The sequence below is a fragment of the Sceloporus occidentalis genome, unplaced genomic scaffold (assembly GCF_023333645.1).
Source record: "Sceloporus occidentalis isolate IW3139 unplaced genomic scaffold, rSceOcc1.0.p SCAF_2, whole genome shotgun sequence".
Taxonomy (NCBI): Eukaryota; Metazoa; Chordata; class Lepidosauria; order Squamata; family Phrynosomatidae; genus Sceloporus; species Sceloporus occidentalis.
Genome location: NW_028316982.1, coordinates 88,553,877 through 88,573,149, shown reverse-complemented (window position 1 = coordinate 88,573,149; position 19,273 = coordinate 88,553,877). Strand labels below are relative to the sequence as shown.

General features: G+C 40.2%; 1 protein-coding gene across 2 annotated transcripts in view; it reads right to left on the bottom strand.

Moving 5' to 3' along the window:
- The window catches only part of LOC149318655 (adhesion G protein-coupled receptor A3-like), a 480,532-nt gene that overhangs the window by 273,041 nt on the left and 188,218 nt on the right, over window positions 1-19,273 (bottom strand). For both annotated transcript variants that reach the window (XM_089510223.1, XM_089510222.1), the window contains exon 7: window positions 1,496-1,709. In XM_089510223.1, the coding sequence (XP_089366349.1) occupies window positions 1,496-1,709 (214 nt within the window). The remainder of the gene's footprint in view (window positions 1-1,495; window positions 1,710-19,273) is intronic.

Below are 19,273 nucleotides of genomic sequence, written 5' to 3'. Positions count from 1 at the left end.
CTGGATATATAGCTGTTTCTCTTTCCAATATTCCTGTTGTTGTTGTACAAGGACCACTGTCTGAGGTCACAGTTGGAATGCCCAGGAAGACTGAAGTGTTCTGCAACAGGTTTTTGTGTATTCCCATTTCTAATGTTTGATTTAAGTCCATTTACACAGAGACAAACATTCTCCTTTATTATTATAAATAACTAATGAGAGATGTTTCTTCAGTAGAAACAATCAACCTATAATTCTAATTTAGGTCCTTACAAACACTGCCATAGAAACAGTGGGAATCTTCATCACTAGGGTTAGTGTATTTAAATGGAAAGGTTTCAGCAGACAGTTACAACATCAACATCCATTAGCAAATGAACAGAATGTTCTATAGATCTTTTTGAAAATTAATTAGTCACCCACTACATTGCTCTTAAGCACTTGGGAGTGATCAAACATCTTTCTGTTATTGTTCAAACAAATATTTCCATTAATCCAGTAGTTGATATGCAACCATAGCCCTCTAGGACATGTGAATACAAATCCTGGCTTGGTTTATCCTCATGAATTTAATGGGGCAAACCATGAAAAATGTTCTCCCCACTGCAAGAATGTGAGATTTTGTCAGTCTTGGAGAGATTTTGTACATTTTAAAGACAATGTTTTGCATATTTTAGTAAAATGCTCAAAATCCAAAGATGTGATCAGTGTTGTCAGGCTGTGTGGAGTGATAAAAGGAGTACTGGATGGGTTGTCTGTGACTAATCAGCCTATTCTTTTATGTTTGCACTCTGTGCACATGCACTTTGGTCCAAAACACACTGCAGAAATAATCCAGTTCGAATCCATTTTAACTACCCTGGCTCAATATTCTGGGAACTGTAGTTTTGTGAGACATTTATCTTTCTCTGTCAGAGTGCTCTGGTGCCACAATAAACTACAATTCCTAGGATTCCCTAGGATTGAACTGGGGCAGTTAAAACAGACTCAGACTGGATTATTGCTGTGGTGTGTTTTGGACCTTTGTTTCTTTAATTTTACGCAGGGCATTAAAAAAAACATGGAGGACAAAACTAAGAGACTACTTGTGTTTCAGTTTCATGCTAGGTGTGAGTTCCCTTAATGGGAGTATGAGAAAATTCTTAACACTGAAAAGTTCTGCCAATACCAAAATCTCAACAATTGTGAGATTTCTCAAATCTCCACAGTAAATGTTGTTGTATTGCAACTCAGCACTGGCAAAATTGGGTAGGGCTGCTGAGAGTAAAAACCTAATAATATCTAAAAGGTCTCAGTAGACCTTTTCAAACTAAACCAAATATTTAACATTACCTTCCATATGGCATCGGCGATCCATTTTACCAAGTAACTGAAAGAAACTAGAATTTGTCAAGTATGTAAATGCATAGCTCCCATTTGGAATTGTGGAAGTGTTAGTGTCTCACATAACTCTTCTTAAATACTTGTCTAGGTGGCACACTCACTCAACAGTGCATCAAAAATATGAATACATTACCGTGTAATTAAACAGCAGTCATGAATTATGCTGTCCTCCATAAACATGCTTCTTTCATCATCTGTTTCAATTAGGCGGCCATCATGGTACCAATGCACGTCTGTAGTGTTATCGAGGTATGTTGCTGTACATTGAAATGGCAAGCGGTCACCCTGAAAAACCACCTGTCTCTGTGATGGTATCAATTCAAAAAGAGGAAGCTCCAGAGGTCCAGCTGTAGGAGGCAAGTATAAAGAAAATGATTTATTGATCTCTTGTCTTTTAAAGAAGCGTTTGAAGGACTGGATTAAGCAAGTACAATCACAAATTCCTTCTTTTACAATGAAACCCTGTCCATGTCTACTCACTCACAACTGTGCATTTAATGGGGCCCAGCCCCAGATAAATGTACACAGGACTGCAGTCCGTATTAATATGGTTTAACGGCATACCAACAAATAGAATTGCTTTAAATACACAAATTGCATTTACCCAATTTCCAGTATCCTATTTCTCTCCCTCATTCATTCATCTTGACAAAGAATTCTATTTAGGGTACTACAAATAGACTTCCCAAGTAGATTTGGCTACAAGTGACCATAAATCTCTTTGGTAGCCATTTATGTGTGGATGCACAGTACAACATGAGAGACCCCTGTCCCCTCCTAAGTTTTGAAAGCGCCGCTTTAGGACCTTAAGAAGTATGGCTATGGATATGACTTGAAGAACAAAGATGGGGCAGACCTGTACATTGCCCCATTTCTTGACCACACCACCAGATATTCAAGAGACGCTGGGAAATTTATCTTTATCCATTATTTAAAATCAGCCTTGAGTCCCAGTGATTTTAAAGTTTTAGGAATTGGACTAGAGCCACAGACTAAAATAAACTGACAATTTTCTGCTTTAAAACCTGACTGAAATACCACATGAAAATCTTGTCACAGGCACATTAATCAAGCAACATAAAATAAATGTGGCAAAATATAGGCTATTAAGATCTGTTGCATTTTCTAATTAAGCCATAATTTCACTCACTCTGACTAGAGTTCTCTTTTATTTTAGTACAAGGTATGGTTGAAAATAGAATGTTTTAAAGATTCGCTGTGTCCATTTATCCCATGTGTAATGGTCTTTTACTCCTACAGACGTAAATTTCATGAGTTTTGCATGTGTGGGACATTTATGTGCTGAATATGGTCATCATTCAGGTCCTTTTCAAGAGTGCTGTACAACTTCCAGACTCTCAGTATGGCAGAAAGTAGATTGGTGAGGTTAAAAGAAAAAGAACTGAATTCCAAACCTCAAAATAATTGTTCTGAATCCTTTTGTAAGCCATCTCACATTTCGTTAATCGCAAGCAATGAAATTCAAGAAACAAGTAACTGGGAAAGGGGGGAATCTCAGTTGCAAAGGCCAGATAACATATTGGATCTCATAAAGCACCATAAAATACATATTCCACAGAAGGCAAGCTGATGATGCTTAGAGAAACAGATGTAGGCAAACCATCCCAAAACAAAATAATCCAAGCAAAACACAACATACTAAAATAAAAACATGAAGTGAAACAAACAGAAACACTTATTTATTTCCCATTTGCATTATAATAATGTGCTCTATACAAGGCTACATTTGAAGAGTATTCAAAACTTCAGCTATTCCAAAAAGCTGCAGCCAGATATTTGACCAGCGCTGATTTCAGGGAGCACACAACCACTTATTACAACAGTACTAACTCCTAGTCTGTTTCCAGACACGATGTGCTACCTCAGTGACCCTTGTTCGGGTTATCTGAATGACCATGTTTCCCCACACACATGGACCTCAGCTTTGACTCTTCTGTCCACTGCACAATCCTTGAAGCCATGTTTAGTGGGAATATGAAAGACAACCTTCTCAGTAGCTGCTGTCTTGCTCTGGAACCCCCTTACAAGAAAGGCTAGAGCAGTTTCCTCCATGGTGTCCTTCTGTCAGTAGGCCAAGATACTTTCATTGTGACTAATCTTTGAGAAACTGACTGTTTATAATGAAAGAACTTTTAATAGTATATTGTACTGATCCTCTTTCTTGCTTTTTAATGGACAGGATTTTAGGTTACTTTTAACTCTGTTAATACAATAATGACATGTTAACTTCTTATGTTTTTACTGATGTCAGCTTTTATTTGTAGCTGGTTTAGTTTTTGTAAGCCATTTTGAATGCTAGGCTAGGGGAAAGGTGGGAAATAAATAAATAAATAAATCAGAGATATATCCCATCCCCAAAGGCAAAACATAAAGCAAGCAATATATACACACCACACTGTTAAAACTCCCCCCCTTCATTTCCAGTTACTGCTCTATATCTTCCAGGATGCTCCCTCAACCTCTTAGCTCTCCAGCTATTCTACTCCACTGTTGGCGAGAGAACAGGTCATGCTTCCAAATGAAGTGATCATCTGCAGCCTCCCTGCCATTTTTATTTTCTAAGAATACCTTTAGCCAACATGTGGGACCAATGACTTTATATAGCAAGTACATTTCCATACCACGTATCAGTGCACTTAAGCTAATTGCCCCCAACTTGCGCCATCAGGGCTCCTTTATTACACCAGCCTGCTGTCCTACCACAATCATACTAATTTAAGAATGGAATGGGTCCAGTTTGGCATCAATTTTTTTATCCCATTTCTCCCCATGAAAGCGCTTTGGTCATATCATCTATTTTCCATGTTGCCAAACACCACCTCCCAGGAAGAAGGTAGGAACATGTGATTACGGTTGCCAAACATCTCCCAAAGCTGACTGCAGTGTGACTGTACACGCAGCAGCCGGATTGGCCACAATTGCTGTGAGTGGGAAGCAAGAGCAGGAAAGAAATAGAATCATACCTACTCTTACCATTTCAGTATGATTAACACATGCCACCATCTCACATAGCATTAGGTGTGCTCTTGCAAAAGGTCCAATGTTTCATCACAGACTGTTCACAAACTATCAAAGGGAAAAGTGTACGTTCCCTAGAAGAGGATGACTTGCACTTCTTAGAAATAAAGACCTTCAGAAAAACATGTTCAACAAAGATTAGACTATATAACTGCATTAAATAATAATCAAATAGTATGTCCTATATCACCTTTGAGAGCCAGTGTAGAGTAGTGGTCTAGGTGTTTGACTATGACTTTGGAGACTAGGATTCAATTCCTCACTTGGCCATGAAACCCACTGGGTGACCTTGGGCAACTCAAATTCTCTCAGCCTCAGAGGAAGGCAATGGCATATCTCTGAACAAACCTTGCGAAGAAAACCCTATGATAGGTTCACTTTAGGGTCACCACAAGTCAGAAACTACTTAAAGGCACACACAACAACAACATTTTCTCTAGCTTCCATCACCTTTCCTTTCTCTTTCTTTCCATTTTACAGCTGGATAGAAAAACAGCTGTGACAACATTAGAAGTACGCATACATGAGCATGTGCACACAAAGCATGTGCACACACACACATGCACACACACAGAGATGTAGTTATATTTCCAAGTAATAGCAGCTTTTGCAATGTAGGGATCAATAATGTGGCAATGTTTGTTTTTGTGTGCCTTCAAGTAATTTCTTATTTATGGCAAACTCATCATGGAATTTTATTGGTATGATTTATTCACAAGAGGTTTGCTGTTGTAATCCTCTGAGGTTGAGAGAGTGTTGCTTGCCCAAGGTTACCCAGTGAGTTTCCATGGCTGAGCCAGGATTTGAACCCTGGTCTCCAGTATTGTAGATCAATGTGTAAACCACTATGTCACACTGGCTGTACCATGGCAACATATGGAGCATCAATTGTAGGCCACATTGAGATGTATTATAGTAATGCTAGAAGAATTTACATGCACATTGTTATGTGCTTTCAACTCAACCCTGCTGCATGGCCACCTTATCATAGGGTTTTCTCAGCAAAGTTTATTCAGAGGAGGTTTGTTATTTCCAGGTCACTCGGTAAGTTTTCATGGCTGAGTATTGATTTAAGTTCTGGTCTCTCAAAGGCCTAGTCCAACACTCAAACCCTTATTGGCTCTGCATTTATACACACACATACACACACACACACAGTCTCACAAACAGAAGTGCTGACTCAGACAGAATGGCTAACTCCCAAGTTTTGCATTTATAATTTTGTGTGAATAATGATAATATATATTCATTTTCTTGCTCCTTTGGATAGGTGCATCATTTATCCTTACTTGTTCTACTTATAAAGAAAATGTTTAATGTTCTCATTTGGGCTACAATGGAAACACCTGTGCATCTTATCAGAAGTGGAGGAAGGAATGAGTTTTTGTCTAATTGAATAATGAATGGACAACTTCTTATATCAGTTTAAAGGGCCAAGGGTTAATCAAATGCAATTTCAGCTGCTGAGAGAAAGGGAAATGATCTATTGTGCCAATTTATATGTGCTGCTTCTAGTATTTACCTGCATTTAGTCAAGAAATGAATTATCCATGCCGAAATCTGGCTGTCTGTAGTGTGTGTGTGTGTGCAGATGTGGAAATCACCAGCCACCACTCCATCCCCATCCCATCAACTCCAAACTTATGCCAATCAGCCATGCTAGTTATGGGCTTCCAGTGTTTGGCCCTCCTTAACTTTGAACCCAGTGTTCCCAAAACAAACAATCTCTTGTTGATTTCATATCTTCCTAAATCAGAGTCTGAATCCAGAGGCAAACCGCAGGACCAAAATGGTTCTCTCTAACAGAATAAGCTGAGATCACTGCCCTTCCCTCACCTTTATTCCCGTAATTAGCAGTCATTTACATACATCCTGGACAGGTTCCCATCTAATCCTTGTTCTGTTTTCTTGTTAACATCCTTGGTTGTGCTTTCATTCCCCCCCTCCCCCCAACCCGGTTCTAACTACAAACACAAATGTTCTGTTTCAGTATACACATTCATGTGGTGGCATGGAACCCAAACCAAATCTTTACATGGCACCGTCCTTAAGCGGAATGCATCGATGACCATGTGCGCACTTTATCCAAACAGTGTGACACATGCGTGACATCTCTGCACAATTTCGGAGCTCCTTTTGGGGAGTGGATTGTTACCACAGCAACTGTGCGGCTGCGGGAATGATCCTTTCTCCTCTTTAGTGCCAGGGTGTCTGGGGACCCCAAGGACACCCCTTTTCTGGGCCATGGAGAAGCGGCATTCTGCCGCTTCTCGGTGGTCCAGAAAAACGCCAGGTGAGGCTGCCCTGGCCCCAATCTAGCGCAAAAAGGGGCAGGTGCAGGCCGCCCCTTTGGGGCGGTCTGTACTGGGCCATAGTTAACTATAGCCATGTCAAGATTTAAGGCTTCCAATTTCATTCACAGCTATCTTCCACTTTCTGTGGTTTGGTAAAATGTTCAGCCTGGTCTGTCACTGTATGTCAGAAACCATATAATGGTGGATAGAGACTCTGGAACCACACTGCAATAGACAACACAGACTGAAAAAATAATCCTGTAATAAACTTGGCCACCAAATATTCCAAAATAGATATATCTAAATTATTTAAATTAAACACAGAACCAAATTTTGGTACACAGTAAAGAAAAGAATAATAAAAGTGGAAGAGTAAAGGGAACATGAACATTTATTTATGTGGCTTGGAGGATTTATAATATTGCTAAATTATCTTCATAACAGACTCATTTTAGGATGTACAAGTATACGTGTTATAAACCATAAAAGAATGAATGTAAAACATGTAAATAAAATTGAATATTTACTTGCATTTTAGTTCCTTAATGTTAATAAATAATAATAAAATAATAATAAAACTTTTATTTTTATCCCGCTTTTCTGTGACGGGGCAATCAAAGCGGCTCACAACACATTAAAATATCCACATTCAACATTATGTCCCAAATCCCCCCCCCCCCCCCAAAACAGGAGTAAACATGATACAATTAAAATATCTATTAATAACACACTAAAATATAACGAGGACAGAGCGGTGGGATAAAACATGATGTGAGGAGTGATCATTCTGTGGCTGGACACTTTTATTTAGGAAAGGCCTGCCAGAAGAGATCCGTCTTGAAAGCTTTTTTAAAGCTGTCTAAGCTGGCAATTTGACAGATCTCATCTGACAGGCTGTTCCATGGTCTGGGAGCAACTGCAGAGAAGGCCCTCTGGGAGGTAGCAGTTAATCTGGTTTTTAAAAGCTGCAATAGATTCCTCCCAGATGCCCTGAGTGTGCGGGGCGGATTATATGCGAGTAGGCAATCCCTCAAATAGGTTCGACCCAAGCCATGTAGGGCTTTAAAAGTTATAACCAACACCTTATACTGTGCCTGGAAACTAATAGGCAGCCAGTGAAGTGATTTTAGGACAGGTGTTATTCGGTTATTCCTAGTTTTTCCGGCGACCAGCCTGGCTGCCATATTTTGCACTAGTTGAAGTTCTGGACTAGGCACAAGGGTAGCCCCATGTAGAGTACATTACAGAAATCAAGTCATGAAGTTCCCAGTGAATGTACTACAGTTTCTAGGTCAGTGGTTCTCAACCTTGCTAATGCCGTGACCCTTTATTATAGTTCCTCATGTTGTGGTGACCCCCAACCATAAAATTATTTTCATTGCTATATGCAAATATGTGTTTTCTGATGGTCTTAGGCGACCCCTATGAAAGGGTTGTTCGACCCCCAAAGGGGTCCCGACCCACAGGTTGGGAACCACTGTTCTAGGTCTTTTACTTCCAGGAAAGGGTGCAGCTGGTATATCACCCAGGGCTGATAACAGGCACTCCTGATCGTTGCATTCACTTGGTTCGTCATGTGAAGCGATCGATCTAGGAGCACCCCCAGACTGCAAACACAGTCCTTTGTGGAGAGCGTGACCCCATCTAGGACTGGAGGTTGCAACCTTATATCTGTCTTGGGGGTCCCTACTGTAAGTACTTCCGTTTTGTCTGGATTCAGCTTGAGTTTGTGTTTCCTCATGCAGCCCATTGCCACCTCAAGACACTGATTGAGGGGGGAAATGCCATCTGTTGTTGTAGCTGCTGATCAGGACATGGAGAAGTATATTTGAGTGTCATCAGTATACTGGTAACACCCTGCCCCATGACTGAATGATTTCTCCCAGCGGCTTCATATAAATGTTGAATAGCATCAGGAACAGTACGGTGCCTTGAGGGACGCCACATTTAAGCTCTGTTTTCGAGGAGCGTCTGTCCCCGAGCATCACCCTCTGGAATCTACCCGAGAGGAAGGACCAGAACCACTGGAGTGCAGTGCCACCGATTCCTAACTGTCCCAGGCATTCCAAGAGGATATTGAAGGCCGCTGAGAAGTCTCGAAGCACCAACAGGGTCACACTTCCTCTGTCAATGCCTAGACGATCGTCAGCCAGAGTAACCATGGCAGTCTCCACCCCATATCCTGTCCTGAACCTGGTTTGAAATGTGTCTAGATAACTGGTTTCATCCAAGATGACTTGGAGTTGAAGGGCGACAGCCCTCTTGATCACTTTGCTCAAAAATGGCAGATGGGATACAGGTCTGTAGTTCTTCATATCCAGGGGGTCCAGAGAAGGTTTTTTCAGGCACGGTCTAACAACCACCTCCTTTAAGCAAGTTGGAACACAACCTTCCCTAAGGGATGCATTGATGACATCTCTAAGAAATGCCCTCAAGGCATCACCCCCTGGACGGCCAGCCATGATGGGCAGGGATCGAGGGGACATGTTATCTTCTTCACATTTCCAAGGATCTTTTTTGTATTCACGAACTCAAACCGATCTAGTTTAACCTCAATAACGGGTTTACTGGACACCTCATCAGTCGATTCTTCTGCAACTCCAACGTCCAGGTCGGCTCTTATCTGAGAGAGCTGATCTGTGAAGTAGTTGGTTAAAACACCATAGCAGACCGTTGTCGGGTTAAATAAAAGGTTCTGCACAGGTGGAACGTATGTCAGTTCCCTTCCCACCCCAAACAGCTCTGCTGGACGGGACTCTGCAGATGTGATACATGCAGAGGAGAAAGATATTTGCACTGCCTGTATCGCCTCTCTATAGGAATGAAGAAATTTCCTATGAGGAGTTCTGTCAGATAAGAGTCAAGTGTCATGCCAGTCGCACTCTAGTCGTTGTCCAACCCACTTCATTTTCCTCAGATCTTCAGTGTACCATGATTTGCAATTAGAAGCAGGTTGGAAAGGATGCTTGGGAACAATTGTGTCGACAGCCTTGGCGAGATTGATGTTCCAGGTATTAAGCAAAGCTTTGCCAGAATCACTGGCATTACCAACCAAGGAACCCTCTAAGGCTTTCTGGAATCCAGTTGGTTCCATTAACCTTCGAGGGCGGACCATTCTAATGGGTCCTCCACCCCCAATGGGGCACACTGTGGCTCTTAGTTGAGACTTGACCAGGAAATGATCCATCCATGACAGTGTAGTGGTACTAGTTATCTCTGCCCACGGATATCCCTGCTCTGTACTGAAGACCGCACCAAGGGTATGACCTGTGCAATGCATTGGCTGGAAACCAATTGGGATAGGTCCATGCCTGTCATGGAATCTGTGAACTCCCGAGCCGCACCTGTTCTAAAACACTATGCCATTCAAAAATATTTCCATTTGGGCTAATTACAGTATGTTCTGAGCAACATTATGATACCCCAGCCTGAGCAACCCTCTTACACACCCCCTTCCATTACAAATCTATGAAAAACAAATGCATATGGTTTTGTATATCAGCAGATTCCTTAAGCATGTACCATGTCAAGTGAGTTTATTTGTAATAGATCTGAATCACATTGGAAAGATTAGCCATTTTTCCCTGAGACATTCCTCAAGGCCAAACAATTTAATTCATACACTTGCAACAGGCAGCCAGCAACTGAGAAATACATACCATTATGTATGTGGAAATGTTGAAGGATTTTCTTTTTAGACAACCGCATTGAAATTCTGGAAGCATGACTTCTTAAATAATAATTTCCTGTACCTCTTCAGGTCACTTTGTCTGTTTGTCTGCTTTCTCCTCCTAATTGCTTTTACTGACACAGGCAGTAAGGAACAAATTGTATGTGACCTTTATTGCATATGACCTCTAATTTTTGCCCTTACAGTGAAGCTCCCACTTGGAGGGAGACATTGCATTTGCACATATATGCAGAAATTGCCAGTGTGTTTTTACTTGCAAAACGGGAAGGGTCTGGTCTGAACTGGGACCCTAAAGTAAGGGTGATAGGGAGGCAAATTCTTCTCTGCCTGTAGTGACACTCTCCTTTATGATCCCAAACTATGCCAGGGCCCCATACCTTCAATTTCTGTTGCCAAAATATACTGATATTTAGGGAAAATAAAGTGAAATTACACCAAGGTCTAATCTGCATTGCAGAAATAATGCAGTATGTAGAGAGATCTTGTAACACCTTTGAGACTAACTGAAACAAATCAGTTGGCAGCATGAGCTTTTGTAGACCTGTCTACTTCCTCAGATGCTTTTACTGTCATGGCTCAATGCTATGGAACCCTGGGATTTGTAGTCTTTTGTGGTACCAGAGCTCTCTGACAAAGAAGGCGAAATGTCTCACAAAACTACAAATTTCAGAATACCATAGCATTGAGCCATGGCAATTAAACCGGTGTCAAACTCTATTATTTCTGCAGTGCAGATTAGGCCTTAGTTGCAAGTTTGACTTGAAACAACAAACTCAATGTGATGCCATGCATTCAATGTATAACTGAGGGTTTTTCGCACTCTATGAAAATAGTTGATCCAGGTGGTTGACTGAGATTGCTATGAAGAACAAAGGGTTAAACCCAACCCTCCCTTCCTCTACCAGGATTGGTCCCCTGCTGCCTGAGATTGAGTCTAATAAAATTAATTAGTTAAGAGTAATTTAGACTAAACTTTTAACTACCTAAATAGCATTACTCTTACACTGAAAGTCTGCATATTTTTACATATTATTTGTCTTCTTTCAATTCAGTTCAAAGCCGGAGGGATGTCAAAAGTAAAATGGTTTCTGGTCATGTCAAGGGGCTGTATAAGTAAAGGACACTGTTCTCTATCACTATTCACATGAACAGAGTAACAACTGAGCAATCAAGCTTAGCCTATTCCTGCTGATCACACATTTAGGTTAACTAGCCAGTGGCCCATGACAGGGGTTCAAAGTTTTATCCTGGAATTGGGTTTTATTTAGGAATAAAGGAGATTTCAAAGGTGATGAACTCTATTCCCACAACAGGTTCGGTGCTTTGGACAGCAACTTAAACTTTAGTTGGAGCAGATTCACCAAACCCTTGTCATGGAAGACACCATGCTCCCTTGAGATTAGCCATATCCCAGACATCTTAATAACATTAACATTTTCTCTGTTTATAGTAACAGCGGTGCCTTTTTGTCATGAGTGTCAGGAGTTGTTTATACAACTTGCCAGCCATAAAACATTGGGAATTAGGTGTGATGGGTTGTATAGTAGAAGCAGTATGGTTAAGTTGTAATGATCTCAGTCACAGGTGCTGGAAGGGAGCCAAACAGGAGCCAAGCCTGGTCAAGGTTTTTAAGTGAAAGAATCTGGTGGTAACAACAAAGAAGAGGGTGGTATGAGAAAGAGAGGGGAAGTGTGTTTATTAGTTATAACAAATAAAAATTAAGCCCTCCTCGACTTTGAAATTGTGTGTAGACTAATTAGACAGTTTTAACATTTTTTCATTAATTCTGACAATGAACATCACTGAACTGAATCTATAATCTCTAAAATAAAGGCTTTATTGAGTTTTAACTACTGGATCATGATTTTCTGAACTAAGGGACAAAATAGATGGGCAGAAGGGGTGACTTGAAGCTGCCCCTTCTGAAGACAGATTGGGACTGTGGCAACCACATGCCATGGTCCCAATCCACCTTCAATCTGCTTGGAAAAGGAGTGGCCAAAAGCCACTCCTTTTCAGCTGGCAAAAAGCTGGCTTTTCCTGCCCTGCCATGACTGGAAGCCAGCTTTAAGATGCTCTGACAGCAGGTACCGTATAAACGTCACACTTCTGGAGTGCCTTGAGGCTGCCCATGTGTAAGCAGCCAGGATGTAAGCAGCAGCTTCAGGATGTTTGGAGTAAAAACGCCACCTCTGAAGCCACCCAATCAGCAGCACAAAAGGGCTTGTTAACATATATTTCTAAATTGTATTGAAAATGTTCAGATGTGTCAATGGTTAACTAAGGTTTAAAATGGTTCCTGTTGAAGGCCAGAAAGCCTAGGCCTGGAAGAACAAGTCTTCAAGGACATGTGCTGAGACATAATATAAACAAATGTATTATTGTTATGCTCTTGTGTAGCATGGTGACTTCATGGGAAAGAGGTGTGTCCACTTGGTGGGAAAGATGATCTTGTGAGAGAACAAAGACTGATGTCACATTTGAGCTTCTAGCATGGACTCTGAAAGAGAATAGATGTATAGTAGCCTGCTGTAAAAGTGTAAATAGCAACAAAGTCAATAAACCCTCATTTGAGTGAAAATCTGTGTGGAAGTTACTTTGATATTGAGTAGCTGAGAAGACTGCATCTGTTCCAGTTGGTACCAGTCCAGAACCACCGGTAACAAGAGACATCAACCATCCCAAAGTTCTTTTTCTCTAACAGGGCTGTCTCTTTCGGGCCTCAGTATCCTGCTGGACTTGACATCTAATCACCACTCTCATCTCAGATCTACTGTATATATTCATGTATAATCTAGAAATTCTAGTGAAAAAATTGACCCCAAAAAAACTGGATCAATTTATCCATGGGTTAATGTAAGTACTGCACTTTAACTCTTTTATATAAAAAGGAACCATCCTCTGATGAAAGGCAAGAGTGTAATCTGTCCTGGAAGCACTAACCCTCCTCTACTCTCTCATTCTTCCAGCCTTTAGTGTGAACACAAACAGTTATACCTGCTGGAATTTTGTAAGTTCTTGGGCACTGCTTTCCCTTGCCTCATCCTTTAGATTGTTTGTTAAGTGCCCGTAAGGTTTCCCTTTGACGTATCTATGGGTCATATCGAAATCTATAATTTTGGCCCAAAACCTGCCCTCAACTTATACATGAAGTCGAACTATAGTCGAGTATACAGTATATGGTATTTATATATCTATCTGTATCAACAACAAAAGGAATAAAGCCTGCGATGTTTAATGGGCCTAGAAGTCATTATACATAATGTCTCAAAACCTTTTTTTCCTGGGATTAATGAACAAAAAAGCCCACACAATCTCATTATACAAGACAGTGGCTCCTAACCTTTGGTTCTCCATATTTAGACTTTCAGATTTCAGTTCCCAGAATTTCTGATTGTTGGCAAATTAGCTGGGGCTTCTGGTAGTTGACATCCAAATCACCTGGAGGACCAAAGGAGCTTGTCCATCTGAAAGCCCTGTCCCCATCAACCAGTAGTTTCTTACTTATTTATTTATTATGGTATTTATACCCTGCCCTTCAGCCCTAAAGGCTATCAAAACGGTTTACAATTATTATGTTTAAGCTTACAATCTAAAAAGACACAACACAAAAGGAGAAGGGAATGGTGGTGGGGAAGGGGATGTAGTCTAGCAGTTCTCTCCTTCTGATGCCTGGATCAAAGCAGATGGTCTTCACTCATGGGCCCACATGGATATGCTACCAACACAGGGAAGCACATCTGGAATGTTCCCCGCCCCCTATCCATATGATTTTTACAAGGTACAGAATGTCGACTGAGCAATATTCTGCAGCTATGTTACGACTTGGCCCCTCTCTCTTCCCCAGCACTTCCATAATCACAAAAATAGCATCTGAGCAGGATGGTTTTTTTCCATTTGCAGCTTGATTAACACCAGATTTGCAACCAAATTCACAAGGGAGATCACATGAAGAAAATAATGACCTAGTTAACATGTGTTAGTTGCCAAGTCCCCTGTGATGTTATGTCTATGTAGGTGTAGGAAGTGCCCTGCTCCTTTCAAAAAGCATGAATTTGAAATTTCCATGTAAATGAAAGGAAAGATACATTTGCAAACGCTTTGTAATGTATAAGCACAAGCATACCACTTCTGTTCTACATCAAGCAAAACGTTCATACTATATTTATCTCAATTCTGCTGATATACATTTTTTCCCTTTAAGTCCCACAGTAAAGAGTACAGTCATCCCTCCATTTTTGTGCACTTCAAGTCCATGGTCTCAGTCCTTCATGGACCAGCAAGAAGGGTTTACTTCTTATTTCAGGTTGACAAATATCATAAGCCTTCCTAAAGGCACCAGATTGAGCAGGATCAATTTACTCACTTTTGAGGAAAGTGGTTAGTACTTGGATGGGAGACCACCAACAAATACCAGGTCCTGTAGGCTACATTTTAGAGGAAGGAACAAACAAAACCATCTTTGAGTGTTCCTTGCCTAAGAAAAACCTATGGAATTCATGGCACCACTATAAGTCAACAAGCAACCTGAAGGCATATACACACACTTTCTTTAACAATCATTGTTCAATAAAAAGCAGATTTTTCAACACCATACAAAAGAGCAGTAAGAGTGTATGAGAAAACATGTGATTAAAGGACTGAAGCACTCTGAAATATTAAAATTCCTTAAAATGATAAATTTCAATATGTCAAATGTTTCAGTAAGTGTCTGCTTGGTATGTATATCTGCCTAACCTATTTAGATACTATTTTTAAAAGTGCATGTCATATAAGCATAAAATGCATAATAGTCCACTCCCGGCTTTAAGCTGTATTCCATTTTTTACATAATAACTTCTGTCCACAACTAAGAAAATCTTAAAAAATAGTGTCTGAAAATAACACTTCAGTGGGAACATAAATCTTCACTCATTTCAATTTTGCATGCAGTAATGAATAATTTCAAAAGTGTTCTCTCTAAATGAGATTACAATAGATTTTGCACATTTTGAAATAATTTTTTGCATTTCATGACTTTTAAAGAAAAATTCATTTCAGCAAGAAAACTAATTTTTGCACAAAATTTCACAATACTGTAAGAAAACACTGTATTTTGCACAAAACCCTTCTTTGTACAAATACATTTTTACACACACACACACACATGGAAATCTTGAGATGCTCCAGCATTTTCTTGAAGTGGTGTGTGTTCATGTATGAAAGCACCCTTTTGCATCATCAAGAAAAAATTCTGAGTTTTCTTAACATGATTATATTTGAGGATTATACATAGGCATAAGTAGTAATTAGAGAAACCCATGTTTTTCTTCTCGTTGAGAGCTTGAGGAGAACTTTTTAAAAAAATATTCGTTCCACAAATCCCCTTTTCAAAGGGTGATTTCTTCTCTCCCTTATCAGCAACTAGCGAAATATTTTTCACAGATTTCTCTGAATGACAAAAAAAGACAAGGCGAATAATTACGCTAATTACTTTGCATTTCAAACTCAATTACCATGTCAAAAGGAAGTTTGGCAGAGGTTTAAAGAACATTCCTATGCTTAAAAAAACCTGAAGGCACACACACAAAAGGGAAAAAAAGCCCAGTCTCAACAAATAAACAGTCCCAACAAGAAATGCTAGAGTTGAGGGGACCCTCAAGGACTATCCAGTCCAACCCCCTTCTGCTATGAAGTAATACATAGGAATACATGGCATACTAGAGGACATGTATTATCATCATCATCATCATCATCATCATCATCCTTTATTTATAAAGTGCTGCAAATTTACACAGCGCTGTACATACAATCTTTTTAATCAGACGGTTCCCTGCCCTCAGGCTTACAATCTAACAAGACACAACACAAAAGGAGAAGGGAATGGTGGTGGGGAAGGGACCTCTCTAGTAGCATGTCATAGAGGACATGTAGTCTGACCCCTGTTCAACATCAGGATGTCACTGGAAGATGGGACAAACCGAGGGTTTTCTTGGCATAAAGAGGAGTTTTGCCATGGGATGCCCCTCAAGCTGAGACAGTGTGACCCACCAGGGACGTAGCCAGGATTTTGGGAAGGGGGGTTCAAGACTAAGTGCCACCATTTTGAGAGGCTAAGAGCCCCCCCAAGACACAAAAGAGGGTCGAGCGTTTACCCTTGACACCTCGATGGCACCACTTTAACTTCCGTTATGGCTTCGTGCTATGGAATCTTGGGATCTGTAGTTTTGAGGACCTGTTGAGTCATCTGTCAGGTGCCACAACAAACTACAAATCCCAGCATTTCACAACATGGAGCCAAGGGCAGTTAAAGTGGCCAAACTGGATTATTTTTTCAGTGCAGATGCAAACTGAGTCCTTCCCCTGAAGGTGTTTACATCAGATAAATTCATCTCGATCAAGCAAAGTGCAGCTGCTCGAGCAATGAGCGGCAGCCACTCTGTGCATGCTCAGAGGCACTCTGCTCATGCTTTGAGACACTGTATTCCAACTTCTGAGCTGAGCTAAGAACCCAGGCTGCATCCACACATTTCATTCCCACTTCCAAGAGGGATTTTTAATTTTAAGACACACACACACACACACACACACACTTTTTAATTCCAAGACTTATCTATCTATCTATCTATCTATCTATCTATCTATCTATCTACCAACCATAATTTTTAATTCCAAGCCATTATACGTTCCTTTCTTTTTATAATAAACAAACCCCTTTAAGAGAATCCTATTTTGGGAGAAAGGCAGGGTATAAAATCAATCAATAAAAAATTATAGTGCAATAGTCCATCAGTGCATGGCTTGCATTATAAGACTTTATACCTTTCTACATTTAAAAACAATTAAAATCACAGTAGGCTCAGAGTGCTATAGAATCATGGAATCATAGAGTTGGAAGAGACCCCTAGAAGGGCCATCCAGTCCAACCCCATTCTGCCATGCAGGAACTCCCAGTCAAAGCATCCTCAACAAATTATGTAATGGAGGTGTCCATCTACATTGTAGAAAGATATACTATATCCTTATTAGACTGCAGTTCCCAGCAGTCTGTGGTGCTCCTCTTTTTTGTTGTTGCAAAAATCCAGAAATGACTGTTTTTGAAAACATGAGTCCATTCTCAGGAGAAATGTCCAGAGTAGAGTCTGAGTCTCCTTTCTCTGGACTTCTGAAATAATTGCCTTCAAAAATAGAAATAAAAATCAGCCTTAAAACAATTAAAGCAAACTCATAACTTAACTCCAGAAAGAACCAGTGCTCTCCCAATTTTAGTTCCTCTGTTGAAAACATTGGAAACATTTTAGTGTTTTCACACTTTAGGCCTCTTTTGGTTTAACAGAAGACCACTGACTTTAGCTATCAGGTAGATAGGATAGAATATACTCAATGTTGTTTAAAAAATGGGAAACAGGAGGAAAAGTATACTGGTTTTTCTTAGGTTAAAGAAACAGTATAGACCAGGTTATGAAGCACTGTATTAGACTTGGTCATGTTTTTGATTATAATTATTCCAAGGCAAGAAACCTAGGGTTAATAAATAGTGGTCTAGAAGGCCCTTTAAAATGATAAAAGAAGAAATGAGAGAATGTAGTTGATCACAGAAACAAGGAACTGTCAAATAAACAGAGGAACAAGGTATTTGAATTGTTCTTGGGGTAAACAAGTGACATGAAAGGGGTGGAGGACATTATTGGAAATAAAGATATTTTCCAAGAACTGGGTAGCCTAAAGGGTGATGTGGACCAACTAGGTGACAAGTTTTGGAATATGAATTAGAAGGAGGATCCTAGTTCTATGGGTTGTTAAAATGATACTTGGCCAGAAAACAGGGTCTTTATTTTTGGAGGTGGGGTCCAATGCAGTGGGCAGTGGCAGTGAGACTCAAACAGGTTCTTGAAACTCATTTGCTTTCATTTTCTCTTGAGAACTAGGGTGCTCTCTGAGGCAATCCTTCAGCCTTGGACAAGGGATTAGAGGATCTTCGTTAGTGGCAGAGACCTGGTGGGAGTGAGTTAAAGACTAGTCAAATGCTCTAACAGATTGTAATCTTTTATTTGGCTCGGCTTACTCCAAGTTTTTAAGAGTGAACAACACTATAGTTGTATCATTTCTGACTGACAGAGACCCTAAAACAAACCTATCATGGGGTTTTCTGGCACTGAGAGTGTGACTCACCCAAAGTCACCCAGTGGGTTTCCATGGCCAAACAGTGAATCAAACACCAATCTCCAGTATGCTGGTCTATGACTGTAATAAACTATTGATTGATTGATTGATTGATTGATTGACTGACTGATCTCCAGAGACATAGGCCAACACTCAAACCATTACACCATGTTGGTTCTCAAACTATTAATAATTCATAAATTACACTTTACACATTAGATCTTTGTTTTGACTTTTTTTTAAAAACAAACAAACACCTACACCAAATTGGGTCTTGTCAAGAAAGAATGTGTCTTAACAGTAATCAGTGAGGTCCTCCCTAAAATTTCAGACCATTTATTTTCTCCTTACAGTATATCTGGTAATACAGTCCACAGCACTAGGGATAAATCTAGCAGGGGGTGGGGTGGGGGCTTTGACTACATCCTCAGCTCTGCCTTACTGAAGGAGGAGGAGGAACAACATGAGAAAGAAAAAAAGAGAGAAGAACCATTTGGAAAGCAAATCCAGAATTCTTCTACAGGCATTTAGATGAAGAGTTACTGAAGCTCCTTTACATAATCTCCAATCCTCTGCTTTATGTCAGTAGCACTAAGCTACAATTGCCACAGGAATCACTGATTAGAAACATGAATCCAAAGACCTAAATTATCATTAGAATAATTAAATCTTTCATCTTCCTATCCTCCTCTGTACAAAATTCTTTTGTGCTGAATGAAAGCCATGTGATTTACATTCCACTGAT